A 17,276-nucleotide genomic window follows, 5' to 3' on the forward strand; every position below is an offset into this window, starting at 1 on the left:
GTCACCCACCCAACTACTAACCTCCCGGCGTGTGGCTTAAGTACGGCTGAGCGGACGGGAAGCCCTGTTCTCCACACCCTATGGTCGTATGTATTAGCTTGCGCTAAGTTTGAGGATTATATAGACGCTTTGCTGATTTCTTGTCTCAAGATTATACCGGCCTCTCCAAACCCTTTTGCTGTCATAATGAAGGTTGTTACCTTCAAGCTTGTGATATACGGCGCTGTCGCGTGTACGCTCTTCACCAGAGTCAAATACAATATACCTCGGTTTCCCGGTGCCCAGGCACTTGGTAGAGACATAGCACCATGGCTTGGAAAGGGCATATCCTGGCGCTCGCGGACGACAAAAATGTATTGTTCATAACGGTCGGTATCGCCTTCAGTCATGTCGGAATCGTCGAGCTCATTTTTGCACGATTTTTTGTTCCATCTGAGTTGGTCCTTGCCATGCTGAAGCCGCGAGTGAGTACGATTCCCTACCTTCCCAAGGTTCCCTAATAACCTACGAAAGATGCCCGAGCTGTCGTAATCGGCTGAACATTCTTGTCGCGTTTCTTAGATACCTATGTCTGGAACAACTTAAAATTCTCCAGAGTGGTGCAAATCGCAGGATTGAGATCTGTTTTGCCTGTCATCGCCACAGAGATTCGCTTCGGGACAGGGGAGTTTGAGGTATGCTGGACGGATTATTGGCATATAAATACAGGGTCTCCCGTACAACATTATTAAAAGTAGTAGTTTTTCGGGCCTTGGCTCTTCCACTGGACCATAGGGGTATATAGTTGGTGGTAGTGACAATGCAGCCATTACACCAAAGTATATTGTTTGGGTGGTTCGCCGAGATGCAGAGATCAGATGGTTTGCTATTAGAGTTGAATGCCCTTCTGGAACTATTCGGTAACGGTGACCTCAGGTACGGGTGAACTAGGATAATTGTAAACAGTCTAGAGTACCTGATCTCCGAGGATTAAAATGGAACGAGACTGTGTCTTGGAACTGCTCTCTGCTGGATTGAATTTGCGGATATAGTTTTCTCATCCAGCCATGTCTACGACCAGGTTGTGACTCGAGCACTCCAAGTCCTGACGTCGATCTCAAAGATCGAGAATAGGGCTTGTGCTGGGCAAGGCAGATTAGTCAGAAGCAAGTTCACCTCAGACCAACATCAAAGATTAAGCGCCCTTCCTTTTGAAGTTCAAAATAAGGACCTTTTCCGTACGTGTTGAGTGAACAAGGTTGACAGGTCATTTCCTGTCGACTCTTTGCAATCATAAAGTCATGAGAAAATCATGCCTGTTGCTCCTTAGGCCCTTATTCTCGCTCACATCTTTCCCTCACTGTGGTCTAATTTGTAAGGCAAGCCAGCTATACATTTCTCATCAAACCTCCCGTGCATTGTCTCTTACTACATCCAAATCAATGGGGCCAACCATGGAAGCAACTCGTGTCTTGTACGAACCTATTGAAGATGTGGAAAGAATGGAATATTACCAGGCTGGGGGCTATCATCCAGTAATAATTGGGGACCGTTTCCGCAATCGCTATCAGATAGTCCATAAACTCAGCCATGGTACATACTCGACGATTTGGCTGGCCCGGGACGAGATATCCAACAAATATGTTGCAGTCAAATTCTGTACAGCAGATTCGAACCACTCCGAGAACAACGTGCTGCGCAAACTATCGGAATTATCAGACATAGACAAAACTATGCTTCCTTCAATCTGGGATAGGTTCAACACTGAAAGGCCCTAACGGCAACCATGTCTGTTTGGTATCTAGCCCAGCAAGAATGAGCCTCTCCGATGCAAAGAGCGCATCATGGGTCAGCCTTTCCAGGTTGAGGTAGCCCGGGCAACAGCAGCGCAGCTTGTGATGGCGGTCCAGCATATCCATTCAGCGGGATTTGTCCATGGAGACCTTCATCGTAGAAATATTCTGCTCCAGCTATCCCGCCAATTCGATCAGCTATCTGCTGAAATGTTATATGAGCAGTATGGAGAGCTGGTACTTGAGCCAGTCAATCGATTAGATGGCCAAAAACTCCCACCGGGGGTCCCAGATTATGGTGTTTCACCTGTCTGGCTCGGGGAAGCGAGTGAAAATGTAACACTCCCAGAAGCCAAGATCTGTGTTTCAGACTTTGGTGAAGCATTTCCTCCGGCGAAAGAAAAGAGATTCAAGTCCCGTACACCTCTTCTGGTCCGCCCCCCAGAGGCCCGATTTCGGCCAAATGAGTCTCTTACCTTTCCATCCGATATTTGGACACTTGCCTGTACCATCTGGGATATTATTGCCCAAAGGTCACCATTCGAAGGCTTCCTAACAAACGAAGATGATATGACTCGCCAACAGATCGGGTTACTGGGCCCGTTGCCAGCTGAATGGTGGAGAAAGTGGGAGGCAGGTCGAGTCGAGTTCACCAAGCGTGGAGAGCCAATTGGCCGACCCAAATCCGTAAATCAATCATGGGAGGATCACTTTGAAACTAGCGTACAGCGACCGCGGATAGAGGAGGGGATGCCTCCACTTGAATCAAGAGAACGTGATGCTCTGTTGTCAATGTTGCGCTCCATGCTTTCCTTCAGGACAGAGGATCGTCCCTCTGCTCAGCAGGTTCTTGAGTCTGAATGGATGGTCAAATGGGCTCTGCCTGAGTTTGAGAAGATACACATGGTTCCATAATGGCCAGGTGTGTATGCTCTGGATATTTTGTTTGTGTTTAGTAATTCCAGCAATCCTTGCATAATGGATATACTTGTCCATTCCGCAGTTGAACGGAATTTTACCTGTATATCAAAAATAAAATACACCAATCCTCAACCTCTATTTGACGCTGCTACATTGCATATCGATGAATGAAATCAACATGGTTTTGTGAGGCTCCTTGTTTGATTGGAGATCGCACTGATTCGCTGTGGTACCTACCTCAGCTGGTATACCGGCCACCGTGGGTCAGCCTGTGGTACGTACGCCTTCATTTTGGCCTGCTTGCTGACTTAAGTTATGGTTTACAGGTCGAATATACGGCGAGCTTGATGCAGATGGTGGTTGTTCGAGCGTAAAGTACGGTTATATTAGGGTTCATATAATGATAATCAGACATGAAAGAATCCCAAGATAGGTTCAATAGGAGCAAATTCAAGTTCAGGATAGTCAACTCACGCCGGTTATATTCTTACCTTACCGGCGTGGCGAACCAATTCCTGCTAAGTGTCGACATCTGTAGAACCCCATACCTGGAGCCCAGATCCTATGAAACTCAAATATATATCCACTGCTTGCTTCTCGACCCTTTCCCACGTGTTGATACCTAGTATGCAGTAACACTGGCTCCCCCGGATCTCAAACTTCTCATGAAGAACTAGTCGCCGCTCAGTTCCATCCACTACCTTCCTTTGCATAGTGCCTTAGGTAAGATTGCAGCCGTATAGCAGTCCTCTGTGTGCGCGGAGAATTGCTATAGGCAGTTGAAGTTGTACTTCGAACTCACCATAATCCCCACGGACTGTCGGGGAAGGAAATATGGGGTTTGGCCAAGCTCCTTGTTACGCCATTAATATACATCAAGTACACGGGATTTGGGCTCGAGCAGATCCAGGGTTTGATCAATAACCTGGCATAGACTGGGATCATGGGCAAAGGTGGCTTCGTATGTTTTGGCGATATCATCGAACATCATCTCTGCCTCGGTATCCATGATGGCGGAGTGCAATTTCATACGAGAGAAGACGATGAGTCCTATGTCCGTAGCATCAGTATTGACGATCGTGACCTCGGGTAGACCTTTCTCTAAAATAAAGCAACCTTCAAGAGGAGTGTATAATCTTGTTTGTTGAAGCTAACATGGGGTTGGGCCTTTTCTTTTTGCCACTTTCTCATGGCAGAGGACTCGTCACCATGCATTAATGATTTTGTATGTAGATAGATTAACCTTGGAAGTCCCTGGTCCTGGCATTCAAGGTACACTAGCATTCTGACTTCACGGTACGGCCCGCTGCACCAGACGTTATGCATTCCACTCTACTACCCCATTTTTGCATTCAAGGTCCACGTTTACAAATCTCAAACTCTATCTATGGTAAGGTTATTGACGAACACTCGTACAATCCATACAGTATAATAAAATGGTTCGAAGCATAGTAGCTCCCTACAGCGGGCGACAGGGATTTAATCATCCTTTGTCCTAAGCGTACCCTGCCATCTATGATCTACAATCCAACCATACAACCTGGTTCATGCCTTGGCTGTAACACCTCACCTAGATCAGTCAAAATGCCTGGCGCGGCTGTTCCTCAGAAGCCATGGGGCTAATGCTGGCGGTCATTTACAGGATTCATCATAGCCTGCATTATCATCACCTTGTTTGTAGGTAAGACTTTACATAGTCTCTAGTGGCTTCTTACTACCTCCGATATTACACAAGGGAAATATATCTCATGCTATCTTAGAAATCTTCCTTTATGGCTTTGTTGGGCCAATCCTTCCATACATTCTGGAGAACCGAAACCACGTGGATCCTTCCGACACCTAGCGCTTGATATGTCAGGTTCTCACCATATACGGGGCTGTAGCAGTCATATTGGGCTTCCTTATTGGACATTTTGCGGATCGAATCAAGTCCCGAGAGATGATTGTAAGAGACAGAAGCCTTCTACCGTTCTGCCCTGTTTCCTCATGATGAATAATATGTTAATCATTTTTACCCCCCAAATATGTACGGTTGATGATTTGGAGTGGAAGCATCCAAGAATATTTGGACCTAATGGTGGGTGGAGACTATTCGTAACACATACTTTAATATCGTGCTTTTTTTTAGAAATCCATAATTTTATGGTTACAGGGACTATATTGACAATACTTCATGAAGATGAAAGTCCTTAATTCTACATTTCGTTACACTTGAAACGGTGTAAAAAAAAGTGTCATATATTCTAAAACTACACCAATATCTCTTCAGCCAAAATCTATGGCATTGGTACAGCACAAGAGAAACTGGCCCGAGCTTTGATACATCTGCTGGAATCGAACGATGTCAAATACTCTATATTGTATAATGAGCAGAGGTTCCATACCCACGCGCCCCAGGCAAGTCATATGAAGACCGGGATATAAAGTATGTATAATAGATAGGGTTGTTTTAAATACTGGGAGTCAATCAGACTGTATAGTTCCTGGGTCGAATATCTACTTAATCTGTAACACTTTTAACACATTATCCCGCTTTTCTTTTGTTTCCTTCTTTTCCTTCTCCTTCTCTAGGGGCATGGAGTGAAGCTCCATAGCAACAGTAAAGACAATTTGGGCAGTAGTTAGTTCAAGTTCTGCCATAGGCTAATAGATTCAAATAAAATGACGCAATATTATAAGAAATGTCTCGGTGGCGCAATTGGTTAGCGCGTCTGACTGTTAATCAGGAGGTTGTGAGTTCGATCCTCACCTGGGACGTTTGTCTTTTTGCCCCGAGCAATTCTTTTGCTCCCGTTTATCCTGCCGGATAGGTGACTGTTCTATTCTGTTGTGCATACTGGATCTGTACCCAGCTTTACGTGCCGTAGGAGGAAGGATGATTGGTCGTTGAGAAAGACACCAGACATATGTATTATAGGTGGAACATAACCTCATAATGCTACGAGTGGAAGAATAGTAAGACGCTTGCTCAACTAAACTTTAGCAACGGTAATTGCATTGGATGGTGGTTCACTTGAAGCTAGGAACAGGAAGTCCTTTTGTGTGACTGATATGCTCATCAGCCCTAACGATTCTTTCTACTGCTTGTAATGAAGTTAAAGTGCATGATTGAGTCTAAAGGACTTTGGGACAACCCCTGAGCAAGGCTCATTACAGTAAGAAGGGCACTAACAAGTATATACTGCATCTGATGTTTATGCAGGATAGGAACCAAGCCTCTATCATTGTGGCATAGCGGCAGTGAGAGATGAGCAATGAGGTTGGGTCTACTGTTTCAATCGTCTCAACTGTGATGCGAACATGATAGTAGTTTAAACAATAGCAAATTTGGTCGATTTTCTTGGATAGCGACATGCGCTAATTAAGGAATACTAGGTCGTGAGAGGATATAGAACACTGGATATCAATTAGTCGGGAAGCTGGGTTCCATTTCTCTCTATTGCCTCACTCGCTTCGTCCTTTGGTTATTCTGCCCTGCTCCTTCAGTTTCAGAACTCTCCATTCGGTTCTTCATATTTGCCCCCCATTTTCTATTCTTATTTACCTATCGTAGAGTATACTGTTTTTAGGGATTAAAGCAATCTGGAGACAACCAACACTACACTCGAAATTGCATACACCCTCTCCAGACATAGGTAAACTAGAGCAAATTCTTCTCACAACTAGGGAGTGAAACAGCCTCCCCAAACGATATAAACCAGTGAAGTTTACAGAAGCTCTAGAATGTAGGATTTACCTAGCTGTGAAAGGCAATGATACCCACCGTCGAGGTCAGGCAGACGGATTAAGCTAGGGCCAATCCCACTGTTTTACAAAAGTATGTCTATGGTTGGATATCCTCGGACCAGATTCACTGGTTCAAATATCAAATACCTGACTGTAGGTATTGAAACACTAGATTCTGGAATTTATTCCTTAACAATATACAGAACACAGTCGATACTAAATGATCCATACCTATAGCGCTGTACTGACAATACGCCAAACGCCTCCAAGACCCATCACTGCTACCAGCACTTAGAGAAGAGATATAGATACACTATTTCTCGAGGTACTGACGCTTTACGTATGAGTTAATTTCCCGCCAATCTTATTACGCTCTGGGTTGTCATGTCAATGCCGTTCTTTTGCTACTTTGGTCTCCAACTACCCTCCTACATGAGTGAGGATACTACGGGGCATCAAGCTTCTTTCAAATACCCCTGGTCAGCGAGTCCTTAGTACCGCAATGACTGAGATGACTTGAGAGACTCATCTAGCTATCTCGCTCTGTAGACCTCGACTCCTGAATTACTGTAACCAACAATGCCCTAGCCCTCTGAAAGGCTTCCATTCAGCAAACTATGTGTTGCAAGGCAGCTTTCTGACACAGCGCAGAAACTCAATTTGCAGAAACAGAAGAAACATGGTGTTGTGGGTTTGTTTTTCTCTTACTGCAATGATTGTGACGAATTACGAGTCCCACGAACTAGGGTGATGGTCTTTTCCACAGGGGATAACGTCCTGCTCTACTTTCACCCAGCTTACCCGAGCTTCTATGCAACATACAACCACTCCCCTACCCGAATATCCTGATAGTAAAAAGATATCACAAAAGCAAAAAGGAAAGACGTCCCAGGTGAGGATCGAACTCACAACCTCCTGATTAACAGTCAGACGCGCTAACCAATTGCGCCACCGAGACGGCTGATGGGCACTTGGGCTGGAGTCTTCTATCTTATTCCGGATGGGCATTGAAGCTTCAGCAAAGCAAAAAGAGAAGAGACGTCCCAGGTGAGGATCGAACTCACAACCTCCTGATTAACAGTCAGACGCGCTAACCAATTGCGCCACCGAGACGACTGATGCACACCCAGTCGTGAGCTTGATTTTGTATAGAAATGAGTAAATGGAGAGGCTTCCGGCTATAAACTACCCAGCGGCAACCTACCCCGTAATGTTGTAAATTCGGGGTTTTTGCTTTATTTTCAGTACCGAAAGTATTGAACAGGATGTTGCAGAAAGTTTGAACTTCTGATAATTCAAGTACGCATCCAGTATGCGGGCTTGTGAGTGCTGTTATGTATATCGCAGGGAGTACATGAACCTAATAGGCAGAATAGCCCTAATCCGGTGTCGCTGCAGAATAAGGCCAGGAGCTTGGTTTGGCCTTTTCACGGATGTGTGTACTCTAGATTCAGTCCTGAATCTAAATCTTTGCAACAGCGTGCCTGTATACCTAACAGTACCCTCCTGGACCGAATTTTTACTTGGTGGCACAATAACTGTAGCCCTAACTTCAAAAACTGAACATTGGCCTCCTGATCAGTGGTGACTTCCTTCCCTCTTAACAGCTGTTCTACATTGATTAGGTTCCCTACACGAGTTCGTTCAACTAACTAACTATCTGCTAGCAGCAGGGCGAGCTAATAACATTCTTCCATAGGATGGTCAATTCAGTCGAATGAAGTAGACACGTGGTTTAGATCCTGCAATCCATCAAATGTATGGCTACCTCACTGAACTCGTTGGCTAAACTGCTCGCTTAAAGATCTCCGACTTAACAAGTTCCTTGTTGTACTATTTGCTCACCGTGTCTCCCTCGTTTGTAGACAGACCTGGACTGGGCTTATCACTACTGAAATCCGCCTGCTACGCTCACTTTTCTCCCACCCCTCATCTCTATTCCGCCTGGTAATTTCTACTTGCTCCTTGATAGCAGTAAATTCATCTTTCGGGCTGGTCATCAAATCATCGTTTGCGTCTATTCCTAGTTTCCTGAACGAATGCAAGGCTACTAATAGATTGATTGATAACTCAGGTACTAGGCAGGGCAGTGTCGTTTCATATACTATTTCCACGGGTTAGTGTCCACCTGAGTTTGTTCATGCCTTTTGGTCCAAGAAAAAAGACTCGACCAGGTAGAGGGATGACCTTGTCGGCTTTACTACCTACCATATATGCTTGTCTAGTTAGTTGGTGGCTTGAAGTTGCAGAGGACACAAAGTAGGAAAACATGCAAAAACAAAAAGAAAACACCGTCCCAGGTGAGGATCGAACTCACAACCTCCTGATTAACAGTCAGACGCGCTAACCAATTGCGCCACCGAGACGAGCTGTTGCATTCCAGCAAAATCTTTGGCATTATGATCCAAATAAAAACAAACGCCATGGAAAACCTCTATGACTAAGAGTATAATCGTTGACTGGAATCCCTCTTCAGTTCAGCATCTACTTACTCCCACGTATGTTGACGTTGACCACATAAAGAATAAATCGCAAACCCGTTAGCTTCCATATATCCTATGTACAGTATATCTCTTACTACCAGTATTATGATATCTGCTTAGCCATCACCGAGCGAGTTCAGATATGCTTTACTTACGTTACTTTCTTTATCTGTTACCCAGTCTTTAGCTTGACTTTGAAGTATAGGATCATTGCCTTTTCTCAACATTACTCGGGCCGTGAGTCTTGTGCTTTGTCATCATAGCTGGACAAATCGCTAATACCCCCGCTACTAATAGCATATAAGCGAACGGCGTTACAGGTAGTATACATTCCATATACAATCGTCTATACAGATCTATTGAAGCTCAATGTACATATATCACTGTGTAATCACATCAGGCTTGTTCGCCCCCCAATCTCTTGACTGCCCTCACCGTTAGGCATCTCGCCATTCCGGCCCACTACAAACTCACGGTATATCGCCTGGAGTCGCCGTCGCTCTGTTGGACTGAGTGAGCTACGTGTTGTGTTGAGTGACCGCTCCATGTGCTCCCATTTAATAATAATCTCTTGACGAGGCTCCTCCTGAGTGGTCTCGTTTGTGGCAGGAGTCGCGGCGTTGGCTGTGCCTTGCGCAATCTGCCGTTGGCGCCGCCGGGCACTCTTGATCGCGTCGAGCTTGGCCGCAACAGCTGCAGGTGGAGGCATAGATACTGCTCCGTTGGCCTGCTCTGATGTGGAGTAAAGAAATTGGATGAAGGACTTGGTACTGGTACTCGTCGACTGCTTGGTATTACTTTTGGCTGCTGGCTTATCAGCATTGTGATCTCCGAGAGCATCATGGACAGCTTCAAGGTGGGCATTATATACGACGGCCTGAAGATCAGCTCCAGAGAAGCCCTCTGTTCTCGCAGCGACTTCATCTAGGCGAGCGGCAACTTCGTCGCTCATCACTAACTTCGAACTGACAGCTTTGATGATGTCAGCACGGTCTGTGTGGTTCGGCATATCGCAGAGTAGAGACTTGTCGAGACGACCCGGACGCAGTAGTGCAGGATCAATCAAATCCGGCCGAGAAGTCGCGGCGAGAACGTAGACTCCAGAAAGCCCTTCCGCACCATCCATCTGTGTGAGCAGTTGGTTGACCACGCGATCTGTGACACCCGTGGAATCATGACCACGCTTGGGTGCAATGCTGTCGAATTCATCGAAGAACAAGACACAGGGCCTAGCAGCTTGAGCTCTTTCAAACAGGTCTCGTACGCTTTTCTCACTCGCACCGATATATTTGTTCAGGATTTCAGGACCCTTGACGCTTATGAAATTGAGGCCACACTCGCCTGCTACCGCACTGGCCAGAAGGGTTTTCCCGCAACCAGGAAAGCCATAGAGCAACAATCCAGACCGTAGACGCAGGGGACACTGTGCAAAGATGGGAGCGTACTTGGTAGGGTATTGGAGTGTCTCTAAAAGCATCTGGCGAGTCTCGTGCAGGCCACCAATGCCGGCAAATGTTGTACTAGAAGACGTGAGAGTAACGTTACGAAGGGAGGCCGGTGTGAAGCCTTTGATGGCATTTTCAAAGTCGTCAGCACCGAGGGTGATCGCCTTTGATGTTCCGGATAGCTCTTGGACAGAGCGGATTAAAGCCTCATTTCTCGCTCGGGAGACGAGTAGAACCAAGTCGCCAGGCATAAATCCATCCGTTTTACCAGCAAGTTCAAGGAAATCTATATCCCGACTCAAGACAAAACCGTCTGCTCCAGCAGAGCTCGGGCGGCTATCTGGATTCGAGGGATCTAACCATGAGCCCTGGGTAGATGCACTAGCTTCTCGTGCATGGCCGTTCGTAGTGATACTGGCACCTTTATCTTGACTTGTCAGCTGCTCCAGTACCTTCCGTCGGCCTTCTTTATCCGGAGCCCTGATGTGAATAATTTCACGGGCAACATGGCCTCCGACTATAATGTTGTTCAACGACTCCTTTGACTGCGCAGTCGCCAATAAAACCACTGAAGAATTCATGGAGCAGTACTCTCGCACCATAGAACAGATCACTTCACTGTTCTGACGGCTGCGGCCATTATCTCCTCCAACCTGTAGCTCCGTCTCCACCGGACACAGTTTATCGAGATCATCCAGGATCACGACTGACTGTCCCCCTAGGCGAGAGCACCAAGAAGCGGACATGAAAAGGCGGTTCAAAGTCTCTTTTATATTGGAGATTCGAGTCTCATCAGTGACGAGTTTGCGACAAGAGAAGTATTTCACATTGAAGAGGTGGTCTTTTCGAAGTCGATGTGCCAGGAGGTGGCTAAGCTGTGTCTTTCCAGAGCCAAGTCCGCCCGTCAACAAGATCGACGACGACTTAGTTAGGTTATCAAGAGACTGTGCGATGATCTTATCAATGCCCACCATCTCTGGTACAACGGATGGTATTGTATCCTCCGTGGGCATAGGGGACGAGCCTTGATCTAAAGGTCGGGGAATTTCAGACTGTACTTCAAGTGATAGCTTCTGTTCTGATCCCTGCAGCCACCCGAATGCTGGTTCTGAAGCGGCCCTTAGGGGAGGATCAAATCGGATTATAGCACCATCAAATGCAGACACCGTTGTCTGATTATCTGCTTTCGGGAGAACCATCCCATCTGTCAAAGGCCCCGACAGTAATCCCTTCTCTGAGCCAGGGCTACCATATATTACCTTTATACGCTCGGCTAGCGCATCCTTTGCAGCTGCGGTATCAGCACCAAATTTTAACCCATCCTTCTTCTTGGATGTGTCGCCCATGAAGGGATAGACCTTGATTGACTTGACAGCAGATTTTTGCAATGGTGGAGGGGCTGCTTCTACACGGACGATGCCACCTACCATGCCCTCAGCACCAAGAGCGGAACACAACAGCGTAGACATAGCCAAGTGCTCGCTGTGCGGAGCATCTACCCAAGGAAGCAATTTGGCAACAAGCTTTGTGGTGGGAGCACCGGCCTCGTTTGACTTTTGTTCTGCTTGATTCAATTGTTGTTGAGGGTCAAGCGGAGGTTTCAGGCCGGAAGGTTGAACGACGGTGATGCAAGCCCAGTTGGCTCCACGAAGTTCGTTTGACGCAAGTAGATCAGGCTCTACCCAAACACGGAAGCCCTTGTTGGTATCATCTTCTGACTCTCCATCGAAGTACTGCTCAGAGCACTGTCGATCAATACCTCTGAAATAGAGACATCCTCTGCTTGTCGAGTCTGATTTACTCTTTGTCCGCGCGGTGCTTCCGCTACTCCTCCCCCCGACGCTTCTCCGGCTGCTCCCAGTAACACTCCTACTGTCCCCTCGGGTCCCTCTTGTATTCTTGGGACGCACTTTCGGAGCAACAATAACCTCCGCGTCGGGTGCTATTTTGGCGAATGGGGAGGTGTCCGATGGCGCGGGCGTAAGAGACGTAATGACAATATTGGCGGTGGATGTCGGGGAAAGATGCAGCGCAAGAGGATGCATATGGTCTGGCTGAGCCGCGCTGTATGTTGGATTTGGAAGAGCCCGAATTTGAGACAGAAGGTTAAGCTCCAGAAAAGTTGCGTGCAACTCAATGACTGTGGTCAATCAGTAAATGCAACCTCAGTATTGTCGAAGGTGAACACCATACTTTCCCAGTCCTCAGGAGTTAGAGGTTCTATATTGATGGTATGCGCTACCGGAGGGTCCAAGTGAATGAATATTCCGACCTAGCATCGTATTAGAATACCGAGACATATAGGGTAGGAGTTAATGTGCGTAGCGTACTCTTTGTCCTTCGGTAAGGCCCAAGACTCTCCCAAATGTAGTATCCAATTCAACAGTAGAAATGTCTTGTTCTCTAGAAGAGGGGCCGCTATTGATGCCATCCTTTCCAACAACTGGCGCAAGCTTTCGCTTGCTTGGCATGCCTGTCCACCCCAGATAACATGATCGCTGTGTCGAATTGCCGCTGGCCTTTCCGGATGTAGGTCGGTATTGCAGCTCGACAATCACATTTTGTGCAGCCTGGCAAAGAATTAGGTTTTCCGAAGTCAATTGACATCCACAATAGATGAGGAGCTAGCTTACACTGTTGGCATTGACTAGCAGTGCAACCAGCGACGGGGGTAAGTTCACTAGACAGTTCTTTAAAGGTACGAGGGCAACTTCGGCCGTGGTGGAGGGTTTTTTGGGCGCCATTCTCGGGCGCTGACAGGGTATGCGTCTTCTGTTTTAAAGTAGCAGAGAGCTCTTGGAGAAGAGAGAAGACCGCAGCTCATTATGTCCCCGGACATCGACTCCGCAATCAAGCGCCCGCCATGCGCCGTTCGCCGAGCCGGCCGGCCCATAGGTTTCGGACCGAGGCTTATTCCGCTCCGATACACGTGCATATATCACTAGTATTTTTTGAGACTAGTGTAATATAAGGAATGGAAACGCGTCGGTTTCGTGTCGCGACGTGTTTTTGCGCCTCAGGTTGCTGGGTCTAAGGTTGCTGGGGTTCCGAATTTGATCCACTACCAACTTCTCCGAGAGAACACCAAAAGTACGCCCGCCGCTTCCTTCTGCCCCCCAGATCGATGCGAGTTTAGTACTGACGCCATTCGCATCACTTGCCAGTTAATTTGTCGACTAAACTGGCTCATCCCATTGTCGCATCATGGCTTTGCTTCAGTACCACGCTCCTGTTGACTATGCGGCGCAATTGGACGCCTTCAAGGATTTCCTCACGCACTTCAAAACATTCGAATCAGCTTCTGCATCCGCTGCGACTGAAGCTATCGAAGACTTACACATTGATGGAGACCGCACCAGCGATGAATATGACTTTATGGATGATGCAGAAGATGAGAATGGAGCTCAAAGAGAAGGATCAAGCCGCAGGCGCCGCGAACCAAAATTGAAATATATGCAGATGCTCCAGGATGTGGCAGACCGCGAGCGCACAAATATTCTCATCGAACTTGATGATCTAGCTACCGTGAGTACTCGACTATTTGTTCTTCGACACAGTGGCTGACATGATCGCAGTTCGAGAAATCACTCCCGGAGGACGTAGAACTTAAGCTTGTTGAATCCGTGCAGAAGAACACCCAGCGCTACGTTGATGTTCTCTCACAGGCTGCCGATGCTGTCATGCCCAAGGAAACCAAGGAGATCACGTATGTGGTATAATCGAATGTTTGGGCGAGCCCCAAGGCTGATCGAATACAGATTCAAGGATGATGTACTGGATGTTATCATGTCACAGCGTGAAAAACGGAACGTGGCCATGACAATGGCCATGGAAGCCGACACGGACACAGCAGCAACGCCCTCGATCTTCCCCCCTGAATTAACCCGTCGATACACCCTGAACTTCAAGCCAATTACTCCCTCCGGATCAAGCAGTGAACGTGAATCCAAAGCCCTTGCCGTTCGAAATATACGAGCGGAGCATCTCGGTGGCTTGATCACTGTCCGCGGCATAACCACTCGTGTCTCGGATGTCAAGCCAGCCGTTCAAATCAATGCCTACACTTGTGATCGCTGTGGGTCTGAGGTCTTCCAACCAATCACTACGAAATCATACCTTCCTATGACAGAGTGCATGTCAGAAGAGTGTAGACAGAACAACTCCAAGGGACAGCTGTTCTTGTCTACTCGTGCTTCGAAGTTTGTTCCTTTCCAAGAGGTGAAGATTCAGGAGATGGCAGATCAGGTCCCCGTCGGTCATATTCCCCGCACAATGACTGTTCACTGCCATGGCAGCCTGACACGACAATTGAACCCTGGTGATGTGGTTGATATTGCAGGAATTTTCCTGCCCACCCCATACACGGGATTTAGAGCTATCCGTGCTGGATTGCTGACCGACACCTACATGGAGGCTCAGCATATTACGCAACATAAGAAGTCCTACAACGAACTTGCGATGGACAGCCGGACTCTCCGCAAGATCGAACAACACCAGAAGTCTGGAAACATGTATGAGTACCTGGCACGCTCGATTGCCCCTGAGATCTACGGCCACCTTGACGTGAAGAAGGCCTTGCTTCTTTTGCTCATTGGAGGTGTCACGAAAGAGATGGGCGACGGAATGCACATTCGTGGTGATATCAACATTTGCTTGATGGGTGATCCTGGTGTTGCCAAGTCTCAGTTGCTGAAATATATTGCTAAGGTCGCTCCTCGAGGTGTGTACACCACTGGCCGAGGAAGCAGTGGCGTTGGTCTCACGGCCGCCGTGATGAGAGATCCTGTGACGGATGAGATGGTGCTGGAGGGAGGTGCATTGGTCCTGGCGGACAATGGCATTTGTTGCATTGATGAGTTTGATAAGATGGATGACTCTGACAGAACTGCTATCCACGAAGTAATGGAGCAACAGACGATTTCGATCTCGAAGGCAGGAATCACAACCACTCTCAATGCTCGCACATCTATCTTGGCAGCTGCCAACCCGCTGTACGGACGGTATAACCCACGTGTTTCTCCAGTCGAAAATATCAACCTTCCTGCCGCCTTGCTTTCACGTTTTGATGTCATGTTTCTCATTCTCGACACTCCTTCACGCGACTCCGATGAAGAACTGGCACACCACGTCACTTATGTCCATATGCATAACAAGCACCCCGAAAATGAAGATGCGGGAGTCATGTTTACGCCTAGTGAGGTTCGCCAGTACATTGCGAAGGCACGTACCTACCGGCCTGTCGTTCCTGCCTCCGTCTCGGACTACATGGTTGGTGCGTATGTAAGGATGAGGAAGCAACAGAAGGTCGATGAGAGCGAGAAGAAGCAGTTCGCTCATGTCACCCCACGTACTTTACTGGGCGTTGTTCGTCTTTCACAGGCCCTCGCTCGTCTTCGCTTTAGCGAGGAGGTTGTTCCGGAGGACGTGGATGAGGCACTGCGTCTCGTTGAGGTCAGTAAGGCGTCTCTGTCTAATGATGGCCAAGGAACTGCGGACCAGACTCCCAGTAGCAAGATTTACCACCTCATTCGCTCCATGTGGGAGAGCGGTGCGGCAGCCGTGGGTGAAGACGGCGAGCTCAATATGCGGAGGATCAGAGAACGTGTGCTTGCTAAGGGCTTCACTGAAGATCAACTGAAGGTGACCATCGACGAGTACGACCAGCTAGGAGTAAGTGTTTCCAACAAAACCCCTTCTTGTTGGTTTCGACAGTTGCTAACATGGTGCTTCTCCCAGATTTGGCAAATTAATGGCAACGGCACAAGGCTGATGTTTGTGGGTGGTGATGCGGATATGGATATGTAAAGAAGGGTATTCCACCATAGTTCTCATTGAAAAAGAATATCTAATGTTTACCTGCCATGAGTTAATCGGGGCTAATCGCGTCTTATCGTTTTTGTCTATTGTCCCGAATTGATGATATTTCCAGAGGCTAGATTTGGCACAGGTGTTATGGTGCATAGTGTTTCTCAATGGAGTCCAGGACCAATATATACCTCAATATGATTTCCAATTGAACCAGTGGAAAACAGAATCAAAGTCTCAATTAGAGCTCAGGTTAAGGAACGACAAACTGAAGCCATAGCGCTAAGGTCAACAAAGGAATGTAGATCAACTCTGACAACAGCCATCCAATATCGAATTACTAGGTACGGCTTCACCACCCTCAACCACCGCAATATCTACCTGCATAGTCACCAATTCCCACCCACCATCAAGAATCTCTTACACCTCGCACCTATTCTGAATTGGCACCTCAGCACACAGATTCGGGCCCGCTCCGAACGGATTATCGCAGAGCGTATTACACGAAGTTGACTCGGGAGTGAAGACCAGGAACTGGTAATTGGGTATGTTCAACCGGAACTGTTTGGTGATATCATTGTTGTTCGTCGACGCCTTGTAACCCGCGCGACAAGCACAATGGAAGCGGGTGCCCGTGTTGATGCACGAGGTCGTGATGTCGCAGTTGTTTTGGCCCGACAGAGGGTTACAGGTGCCGCAGACGGGCCTGGTGGGATTGGCCAGGACAACGGAGGAGGTGGCCAGCAGGAGGCTGGTGAGAATAGAGAGAGTTTGCATATCGGTGGTTAGGTATGCGTGATCAAAGCTAGAATTGAGGAGAGTATATAGAGTGTAAGTTGAGAAGTGGGCTTCGGTATAAGCTTTCACTGAAGATTGGAAGCTTTTGCTTGCTTGTCTGATGCTCTATTTCGGCTTGAGTATGGTGGTTTCCATTGCTTCTTATATACCACGCGGCGGATGACTCGGTATGAAGAGATTGGAACCCGGCCGCAGCTAGTTAGGCTTCCAAGTACGACCTTGGGAAAGGATTGAAGACGCAGACACTATTTTTCAATACATGTCTCTCAACGTGTAGCCTTTTTGCATCTAGAGTTTGTCAGGTGAGCTGGGAGCCACAAACTGGC

General features: G+C 47.5%; 6 protein-coding genes and 4 non-coding genes across 10 annotated transcripts; 4 read left to right on the forward strand and 6 right to left on the reverse strand.

Moving 5' to 3' along the window:
* Positions 1-308: 308 nt before the first annotated feature.
* On the forward strand, positions 309-531 carry BDV37DRAFT_288782 (uncharacterized protein; the record flags this gene model as incomplete). Its single annotated transcript, XM_032088323.1, has 2 exons — positions 309-464; positions 514-531. The coding sequence occupies 2 exons, from the start codon at positions 309-311 to the stop codon at positions 529-531; spliced, it is 174 nt and encodes a 57-aa protein (XP_031935445.1).
* Positions 532-1,280: 749 nt separating this feature from the next.
* On the forward strand, positions 1,281-2,797 carry BDV37DRAFT_291242 (kinase-like domain-containing protein; the record flags this gene model as incomplete). Its single annotated transcript, XM_032088892.1, has 2 exons — positions 1,281-1,735; positions 1,790-2,797. The coding sequence occupies 2 exons, from the start codon at positions 1,281-1,283 to the stop codon at positions 2,685-2,687; spliced, it is 1,353 nt and encodes a 450-aa protein (XP_031935446.1). The 3' UTR covers positions 2,688-2,797.
* A 761-nt stretch (positions 2,798-3,558) lies between these two features.
* Positions 3,559-4,605, reverse strand: BDV37DRAFT_288784 (uncharacterized protein; the record flags this gene model as incomplete). The annotated part of the gene is made up of 2 exons (XM_032088324.1): positions 3,559-3,743; positions 4,560-4,605. The coding sequence occupies 2 exons, from the start codon at positions 4,603-4,605 to the stop codon at positions 3,559-3,561; spliced, it is 231 nt and encodes a 76-aa protein (XP_031935447.1).
* Positions 4,606-5,376: 771 nt separating this feature from the next.
* Positions 5,377-5,450, forward strand: BDV37DRAFT_t227. Its single transcript has one exon. It is a non-coding gene; the product is annotated as a tRNA-Asn (tRNA).
* A 1,853-nt stretch (positions 5,451-7,303) lies between these two features.
* On the reverse strand, positions 7,304-7,377 carry BDV37DRAFT_t230. The gene has a single exon. It is a non-coding gene; the product is annotated as a tRNA-Asn (tRNA).
* Positions 7,378-7,458: 81 nt separating this feature from the next.
* BDV37DRAFT_t229 lies at positions 7,459-7,532 on the reverse strand. The gene has a single exon. It is a non-coding gene; the product is annotated as a tRNA-Asn (tRNA).
* A 1,179-nt stretch (positions 7,533-8,711) lies between these two features.
* On the reverse strand, positions 8,712-8,785 carry BDV37DRAFT_t228. Its single transcript has one exon. It is a non-coding gene; the product is annotated as a tRNA-Asn (tRNA).
* Positions 8,786-9,262: 477 nt separating this feature from the next.
* Positions 9,263-13,164, reverse strand: pex1 (AAA family ATPase peroxin 1). Its single transcript, XM_032090531.1, has 4 exons — positions 12,981-13,164; positions 12,678-12,917; positions 12,541-12,619; positions 9,263-12,487 (listed from the first exon to the last, which is right to left on the reverse strand). Exons 1-4 carry the CDS (start codon positions 13,089-13,091, stop codon positions 9,294-9,296), a joined length of 3,624 nt encoding a protein of 1,207 aa, XP_031935448.1. The 5' UTR covers positions 13,092-13,164; the 3' UTR covers positions 9,263-9,293.
* A 273-nt stretch (positions 13,165-13,437) lies between these two features.
* Positions 13,438-16,362, forward strand: BDV37DRAFT_37852 (DNA replication licensing factor MCM7). Its single transcript, XM_032090532.1, has 4 exons — positions 13,438-13,872; positions 13,923-14,053; positions 14,106-16,017; positions 16,084-16,362. Exons 1-4 carry the CDS (start codon positions 13,552-13,554, stop codon positions 16,150-16,152), a joined length of 2,433 nt encoding a protein of 810 aa, XP_031935449.1. The 5' UTR covers positions 13,438-13,551; the 3' UTR covers positions 16,153-16,362.
* BDV37DRAFT_37853 (putative adhesin) lies at positions 16,363-17,073 on the reverse strand. Its single transcript, XM_032090533.1, has one exon. It carries the CDS (start codon positions 16,927-16,929, stop codon positions 16,573-16,575), a length of 357 nt encoding a protein of 118 aa, XP_031935450.1. The 5' UTR covers positions 16,930-17,073; the 3' UTR covers positions 16,363-16,572.
* Between the last annotated feature and the right edge of the window lie 203 nt (positions 17,074-17,276).

This window comes from Aspergillus pseudonomiae, assembly GCF_009193645.1.
Source record: "Aspergillus pseudonomiae strain CBS 119388 unplaced genomic scaffold BDV37scaffold_129, whole genome shotgun sequence".
NCBI classification, from domain to species: domain Eukaryota; kingdom Fungi; phylum Ascomycota; class Eurotiomycetes; order Eurotiales; family Aspergillaceae; genus Aspergillus; species Aspergillus pseudonomiae.

What these genes read in the sequence shown, in the direction of transcription:
- pex1 (XM_032090531.1), bottom strand. Translation starts at nt 13,091, where the DNA reads ATGGCGCCCAAAAAACCCTCCACCACGGCCGAAGTTGCCCTCGTACCT. An exon ending in TGCTAGTCAATGCCAACAGT is followed by an intron (nt 12,918 to 12,980) that starts GTAAGCTAGCTC and finishes ATTCTTTGCCAG; the next exon opens with GCTGCACAAAATGTGATTGT. An exon ending in AACTCCTGAGGACTGGGAAA is followed by an intron (nt 12,488 to 12,540) that starts GTATGGTGTTCA and finishes GATTGACCACAG; the next exon opens with TCATTGAGTTGCACGCAACT.
- BDV37DRAFT_37852 (XM_032090532.1), top strand. Translation starts at nt 13,552, where the DNA reads ATGGCTTTGCTTCAGTACCACGCTCCTGTTGACTATGCGGCGCAATTG. An exon ending in AAGGAAACCAAGGAGATCAC is followed by an intron (nt 14,054 to 14,105) that starts GTATGTGGTATA and finishes GATCGAATACAG; the next exon opens with ATTCAAGGATGATGTACTGG. An exon ending in ACGAGTACGACCAGCTAGGA is followed by an intron (nt 16,018 to 16,083) that starts GTAAGTGTTTCC and finishes TGCTTCTCCCAG; the next exon opens with ATTTGGCAAATTAATGGCAA.
- BDV37DRAFT_37853 (XM_032090533.1), bottom strand. Translation starts at nt 16,929, where the DNA reads ATGCAAACTCTCTCTATTCTCACCAGCCTCCTGCTGGCCACCTCCTCC.